Below are 8,123 nucleotides of genomic sequence, written 5' to 3'. Positions count from 1 at the left end.
GAAATACTCAGACCAGCCCTTCTGGCACCAACAACCATGCCACGTTCAAAGGCACTCAAATCACCTTTCTTCCCCATACTGATGCTCCGTTTGAACTGCAGGAGATTGTCTTGACCATGTCGCCGCCATGTGATTGGCTGATTAGAAATTAAGTGTTAACGAGCAGTTGGACAGGTGTACCTAATAAAGTGGCCGGTGAGTGTATCTTCCCTTCAAAATAAGAGCTTGTATTTTAAAGTTTTCCATGTAGTTGCTCTAGTTGACCACTAGATATGAGTCTTCATCAGCATAACATCTTTAAATCATTTTGGCGTCTCTAACCCCATTGCTTTGACCAATTACGTCAAGTATTGATTTCCAGCATTTAAACTTCTTTTTTTAAAAAAAGGAGCTCCGCTTGTAAAGTAAAATAAATCAATACATACAAAATTTTAGTATGGATTACAAACATTAACTGTTTTAGCTGAGACAGGGAGTTCTAAACACTGCCTTCCTGCTACGTAAGCAGACACAAAGCATTGTGGGAAATGAGAACCATGACCGAAAGCAACAGTCAGCAAGGATGTATACGTTTCCAATACGTATGTTTATCTGGGAGGGGTGCTGTTGGATAGATCATGTGTGTTGTGATTCATTGACAGCCATACCTTCCGCTGTTCAAGATAATGATGACTGGTAGATAATTAGTTATTAGCGGTACTGCATTTTAATTTTAGAAAGTGCAAATCCACTTATGAATTTTAAAAATTAATAAGACCGCTAAAGCGCAAACAAAATATTTAGGTCCGCAATTAGCAGATTTGCGCTTTAGCGGGCTGGTGCCCACCACTGCTTGTAAAGAACGCTGAAATGCCTTGAACATTAAATTTTCTTTAATACCCTCCTGTTGAACCTTTCCTTAAAACTTTCTGAGTTCTGTGTTATATGTTTTAAGTATTTTTGTGAAATTAATTTATGAAGAAATTTTATGTCATTCAAATTCATTATTAATAACGTCTTTACTAAAAAACAAAGCCAAAACTATGAGGGGAAAATTTGCTAAAAATCTGGATGAAAGTTTAGCTGCCAACCCCCATCCCAATTTGAACTCTTCCATATTTTGATATCTTTTTCATTTGAGTTCACTCCATTTTGAAATGCAGCTGAATAATAAAATTTAAATGCCTAAATGTCAAAAAGGGTGAGCTGCAGGAATAGTGCAAAATCACATGAAAACTGATGGATATAATTAATTAATTTCATTAAATCAATTAAATCAACTATCTTCCTACATCCATACAAGCAGGTGGGAACTAGTTACACAGTTTTACAAACACATTTACTGCTCAGTTGACATAATTTTGACCAGGCATTTATGTATAAAACATTTTTTATGAACAATGAACAGTTTTAAACTGTGTTTATTTTTTTAAACATTCATGACTTTTTTTCAAAACACTATTTGTGTTAAATGTCAAATATATCTAATTTCTCTCACAAAGCAGAAAAAAATCATCATACAGACAAAAATCACTAAAAGTCTGGAGCGTTTTTGTTTTGACTAAAAATAAGATGAGCATCATGACCGCAGTTTAAAAGCAGCWTCAGTCTCTTGCAGCTTCTGTGTGTCCACATTCAGCCACAAACACATAGGAGCGTACAGACTGATGCACACATGCCCACACACACTCGCACAAACAAACCCAGGAGGAGAATGAAAATCAGACCAGATGAGGGGACGTCTGCTGAGATGTGGCTTGTCGCCAGGGCGACRGGGACCGGGCTCCCAGCATGCTGAGTTTGTTGCAGCTGCCGAGAGCAACGTGATGAAGATGATGATGTGCTTGGGGCCCCCCATCCAGAGGTCTCCATCAAAATGTGGGCGAGAGAGGCCGCGCGTTTGCGTCTGAGGGTGTGTATTTGTGTGCGCTCGTATACAAGTGCGCAAACGCGAGACGGGGCGAGAGTCGACACAGTGGGCTACTCTCCTCGAAAACAATGATCTCAATCAAGTGCAGGTGTTTTCTGCGGCTCGAGTGTTTGCAGCAAAACCCCTCCAGCTTGTTTTCATAGACAAGTTACTGTAACCAGCTGTTCTCATAAAGAAGTGCAGGCGGGCGGGTTGGGGGGGTGGGACCTGAACTGCAGTGTTGCGTCTTCTTTTGTTCCGTCAGATTCAGGGAAATACTCCTCTTTTGTCTGAAACAAAACATTTTCCTCGCAACGCCGTCGACAAAACCAGCAGAAAAAAACCCCACTCTTTGTTTTATTTTCAAAGCTGCCAGAAAACACAAGAAAACAAGCGGGGCAGCAATCAAGCCTTTGTGATTCGATAACGGTTCCCGTTTCTCGTAGGCCCAGGCGAAATAGAAAAGTAAATCAAGYGGCTGGAAGCCTGGCGGTTAATATATGAAACTAGAGTGCATGAAATTTAAAAGTTTTCCAATTAAGCAAGGACTCTAAGCTGTTTGGAGGCTGCTGGGTAGAGATAAATGTGGGCCGAGGCTAATGAAGACCAATGCGGCTGATGACTAGGCGCTACAACATGCGCACGGATAGCTGTGTGGATGCTGACGCCTTTTAATTGTCATCCCCCCAACCCCCATCGTCTGAGTCGGAGAGGAATTATTATTATTATTAGCCCCCCACCACCCCTCATTTGAGCTAATCCTTATCGCTTGTTTTTTTTTCTTCTTTCATTTTCACTTGTTTTTCTCTTTGCAGTTCTGCCGATGGGCTGGATTCTGCTTGTTTCGTTTGAACGTTATTGAACTTATAATTAAGTCAAAATGTCACGTTTTTTGAATGTTTTTTATAATTTTCCTATTATTTAGTCTCGACTCGTGTACCCCTTCTTTCTAATCCACTAATTGTGTACAGAAAACATTTGTAGCCAGAGGATTAAATTCTTAATATCCGCAGTGATTTCAGTCACCTTATGCTTGTAACGTGTATTCTTAAGTTCAAACCAAATATTTCTTTTTGCATAACCTTCAATCAGACTGCACTCTGCACTCTCTTAAAGCCCTCCAAGCTCTCTAGTGTTGATTAGAAAGTTTGCAGCTAATGAGTTCTCTTGATAAAGAATTACTGGCATTGTTCAATACTCTGAGTGCCCCTAATGAAACTCCAGCTGATGAAGATTGTAATCGTGTGAGCACCACATTATGAACAAGTGCTCCAAATTCCCATTTTCAACTTGAATACCACTTTGTTGGAAAGCCTCAATTTGTTTGACAATTAACCAATAGAAAATCTTTTTAAAATAGGCCAGTTTTTCATTGTTGAAGAAAGTTTTACTGCGAACTGAGAAAAGTGCAGGTAGAGTTTAATCTATTGGTCCTTCAACGTCTGGCCCTTAAAATTTGAAACTGGAAAATATTGCATCTGTTTATTTGTTTTGACCTTCATTTAGAAAGGAAATTAAAACTCATTATTTTTTTAATAGTGTCCTTTCCAAGACTCAAATTATCACTAAATTACAACACACGTAAATGTTACACATCCTATGAAACAGGCAAAAAATATAAATATAGGCAAACTAAAAAGACCTCAAGCTCTGTTTCTTATTTCAAGATGGACTGGATGCAGAAATAAATATAATTTGCTTCCTACAAAAATTATAGTAGGTTTAGGTTTTTGAAGTGCCATTAATGGAATAAGTTTACAGTTACAGCTTACAACTCCTGTAAAGTTGAAGAATAATAAATGGTGTCACGTAGCTCTGTTTTGCTGAGCTGTGGGAGGGACGTTATGCTAACGTCGCTGTGACATGTTGGCAGATATTGCAGAGGATGGCAGAAGTCTGCCGTGACGGGGTGAAAACACACGATTTGTTTTTGAAGCAAACATCTGGTCACAATTTTGATTTTATGAACTTACCAGAAAGCACAGTCTAAATAGAAAACATGTGGCGTGTAAAATCGACAACTAATGGTCATCCTGACYAAATGTAGGCAACTTTATAATGATCTGCCAGAAATTGTAAACGTGTGGTTAAATGTTCCGTTAAACTCAGAGAAACCTAAGAATCATTCGTTTTTACCTGAAAACATTTATAGGAAACTTCACCTCATCTTTAACCAAACTATAGCTGAGTTATATTAATCAGTTTGTGAGTCGTTATTGTGAAATTTGTGGTCTTTTTTCCGGGTGGCACATWAGTTTGTAACAGGAAACTCAAAAAGAATGAATGGCCTTCAACACATAAACCAGAAAATTTATTATTTTTACATCAAGAAAACATAAAAAAACCTGAAGGTTTATATTAAAAACCTCTTGTTCTGATAAAGATTTTTTTAAATAATTTTACTGCAAATCATTTTTACATTAAAACTGAATTTATTAACTGAAGAAAATAATCTTTATCTTGAGGTAACAACATAATTAGAATTCCTCTTTCTACTTTTTAAATTAGTCCACATTTTACAAACCTCAAAAAATAAGTATTTCTGTTTTTTTAGAAAGCATATCTGTTTGTCTTATCTTGGTTTAATGGAATTATTATCTACAGTCTTTCTGCTATTTATAAAAGATGGATTCCGTATTTATCATCGCTGTCACCTCCTCTTACGTTCTTTTCAACATGTGATGGTTTCCTGCAGAGAATCCCTGGAAGCAGCTGAGTGTTTGTCATTAAAGCGCAGATGGATGCGTCAGAAACAGAACTCCCACCGAGTTGGCTTGTTTTACTTTAAAGAGTCCGAAACCGTTTCCACACAAACACGGCTCCGTTTGAAAACACATCTGTTTCTGCTGCTGTGGCCTTCCATCGGCCCCTTGCTTCTGTTTTCTGCTACAGGAGTAAAAAAAAAAAAATGTAGAAAACGCAAAATGCTTTTGAAAAGATGATTTGAAAATTAGAATGTCAAAACATGAACTTAAAGGTTATATTCTGGTTTGATTAAAATGTAGCAAACTGATAACAAAAAGAATCGTTTGACAGCAGAAATGATTAGATAAAAATGTGTTTAACCTAATTTATACCACAGCTGTTTGATAAAGATCAAATCAACTCCATCTTAGCAATAGATAAGACTTTATGGAGCCACTAAATGACTGAACAATGAAATAAAGACAAAATATTTTTATAACTGCACAAATACACTGTATTTTAACTTGAGAGGCTGTTTGTTCAATCAAAGAAAAGGAAAGAAATTGAAGTTTTGCACCAAAGTTGATTTTTTTAGATTTGTGCATAAAAACACTTATCACAAACTGAAGTAAATGTTGACTGAAAGTCAGACACAAAATCGGGTTTGTCGGCAATCATGCAGAAAATGAGTATAAATGAGTGTGAATAAATTATTCACATATAAACAGATCATTTGCTGTGATCAGGCACGTTCAGAATACAAATTTCAACAATGTTTTTGTGTTTTTTTCCCCYCATTCTTCCTGCTTATTGTAACCAATAGTCTATTTTATTTTTATTCAAATAAAAACGTTTTTCAAGTTTAGTTGCACCAGACACCATTAGCTGCCTTCTAAAAGTGAAGTCAGGGGTAAAAAAATCTTTGAGCACTTACCTCTCCTCAGGTCATGTTTGGAGACTTTGGTGCTACATAAAACATTTCAGCTGTCAATTTTTTCCATGTAAAACACACCAAAAGTAGCAAGCTCAGTTAGTGTTACACTGTCTTCATGTGGGTTATATTCTGATTTTCTGTGTTTTCTGTGTGAATGTTTATGCATGTGAAGCTCAGTAAAGCTGTTGGCCATAATTACAGAGAGAACTTCTAACTCCAAAATAAGATCACATGCATTTTGAGTATTTAGCTGGGTGCGACTGACCAGATTTGCTCTCTCTAAAACAACCCCCCCCCTTCTGTTTTCCAGTTTAAAACATCTTGGAGAAAAGAGGAAACTAACCTGTTAGTTTTGCTTTTGTTTCCATGCATCGCAGCTTCCAAATCTGATAAAAACTTTGATTTTAGTTGCATAAGAGTTTGAGATGGTGGCGTAACGTCTTCTCTATCTGATGACTCACTTTACAACAGTTTGATTTGTTTAATCACTTGAATCTGTTCAAGTGTTGTTGTTTTTTTTGTTTGTTTTTCAGGATGCATTCCTGGTCGTGGCAGCCATTCTGTTCTTTGTGCTCTGTGTTTACGCCTTCTTCTACTTGAACCTGAGTACCGAGATCAACCTTGATGTGGACATGGATTAAGAAATGTTTGGAGGGTGGACCAAACAGATTTTGATATACGGACAAGTTGGGATCATAAAAAACTACAAGCACAAGGCTAATGTGTCCTCGTGAAAATCTAAACGGCTGCAAAAAATATGCAAAATATATTTTTTCTCGATTTGGGGTTGGCCAATTTAGCCATCCTTTATCTTTTACATCTTTTATGCAACATGGTGACAGAAGCTTTTTTGAGCTCATGTGTTCTATCTTAGTCATTTAAGTGTTTTTTTGTTAATCAGTTAAAACATAAATTAAAGACTGTTTTTTTTACGTTTTCCTCAGGTTAAAAGAGCAAAGTTTAAACCTCTATTCTGAATTCTGAGTTCCAAACTGTGGTGCAGACTACAGTAGGCGCCGTTAATCATATTCTGCACGGTTACGTCCCATTTTTATTTTTTTATTTTTCTTTCCCCCATTAATAGAAAAATGTAAATCTGCTGCTGCAGCTCCTGTCACATTCAGACAAACACTTTACTCACATTCCAGTGCACAAACCACCTCCTCGCAAATATCTCCGGATCACAAAGTGTGAGATTAGAATCCACGAAGCCACGGTGCTGATTGAACATGTGTGCAGAATACAGAATGATGCAGTGCAACGTCTGCACACGCATGGAGGCAGACGTGTKTAGGAGAATCAATGTAAATGTGATCTGGTTCTTACATTTGGATTGAAATTATGGAGATGAGTGATGACTTACTCAAGGTGAGCTGATTTATTTAACTTTTTTGAAGGAATGTGTTTACATTTTTCCAATTTGTCCAGACTGATGTCAWCTTAATGAATGTATGATGTCTGCATAAAGATGAGTGAAACGTCTCCGTCCTGCGAGGTGCAACATCTGACCTTCAATCAGCTGTTTAAGCCCGAGTATTTCTTTTAATTCATCACAAAAAAAACTTGGCTTTTTTGCTCCTGTCCACTACACCTAAAAACGATGCAGTTATGTGTTATCTGGAAATTTTAATTGACATTTTTTACAAAGTACTTTGAGGGCAATAACAAATACACAAGAGGCCTTGAGATTCTGCTCATTCCTAGCTTCTTTCTCATTCTTAAACGAAAATAAGTCTTAAATCTKTGTCTGATTGTGTTCTGTTGCAGAAATGCTTCCTGAAATGTGAGACCGATTTTCAAGCTTTCAGTTTTTTTTTTTTTTGCCTTTTTTCCCTCTTTTTCTCCCATAACCTCCCGACCTCTTGTGAAAGACTACATGTCAAAGAAACCATTATGATTAGCATGCACCCGTACCCTCACCCGACAGCTCTGGTACATCCAGACCCTCCTCCAACCCCGAGTCACTCGCATGTGGAACAATAGTCAGGCAGCTCTAATAGGCCTTCAAACATGACACCTGTTATCTAAAAAGGCCACCATTACCAACTACAAGAGCTTTGACATCAGAATGGTGGGAGGAATCTTGCAGCTTAATGTATTGGTTCAGATGGGGATGCATGACAGTTTTAATCGTTGCATCATGGTTTATTCTGTTACTAAATTTTGTTGATTTTGAGACTTTTCAATTTTGTGTTGCACGAGTTGTCAGCTTTTCTATTTTGGAATGTAAGACAATACTGTGATAATAAAATATGAAGAACTTTCAAGATTGTGTGATGACTACTTTCAACAAAACCATGTTAGCCCATAGGTGGACAATCCTGGTCCTCGGGAGCCRCTACCCAGCATGTTTTACTCTTTTCCCTGCTCTAACACCTGATTCAGTGATTGAATAACCTCTTCAAGTTCTGCAGAAGCCTGGTAATTACCATTTCAGTCAGATCAGGTGGATTAGAGAAACAAGTAAAACATGCAGGAGAATGGCCCTTGAGAACCAGTATAACCTTAATAGAATTAAGACTTAAAGGCTCAAATGTATCTTTTTCCAGTACATACTTGCAACGACAGAGGGACATAGGAGTGACATCATTTCAGGTCATGTGACATTTATCTTCC

At 37.4% G+C, this 8,123-nt stretch overlaps 1 protein-coding gene across 2 annotated transcripts in view; it reads left to right on the top strand.

The window, feature by feature from the left end:
• triqk (triple QxxK/R motif containing) overlaps positions 1-7,774 on the top strand; it is a 26,821-nt gene extending 19,047 nt beyond the window's left edge. For both annotated transcript variants that reach the window (XM_014005792.1, XM_014005791.1), the window contains one exon: positions 6,041-7,774. In XM_014005792.1, coding sequence (XP_013861246.1) covers positions 6,041-6,148 — 108 coding nt within the window. In that variant the 3' untranslated portion in view covers positions 6,149-7,774. The remainder of the gene's footprint in view (positions 1-6,040) is intronic.
• The last annotated feature ends 349 nt before the right edge of the window (positions 7,775-8,123 follow it).

This window comes from Austrofundulus limnaeus, unplaced genomic scaffold, assembly GCF_001266775.1.
Source record: "Austrofundulus limnaeus strain Quisiro unplaced genomic scaffold, Austrofundulus_limnaeus-1.0 Scaffold32, whole genome shotgun sequence".
In the NCBI taxonomy this organism is placed as follows: Eukaryota; Metazoa; Chordata; class Actinopteri; order Cyprinodontiformes; family Rivulidae; genus Austrofundulus; species Austrofundulus limnaeus.
Note: the sequence above shows the minus strand (reverse complement) of the source record. Positions and strands in the feature narration are given on the sequence as shown.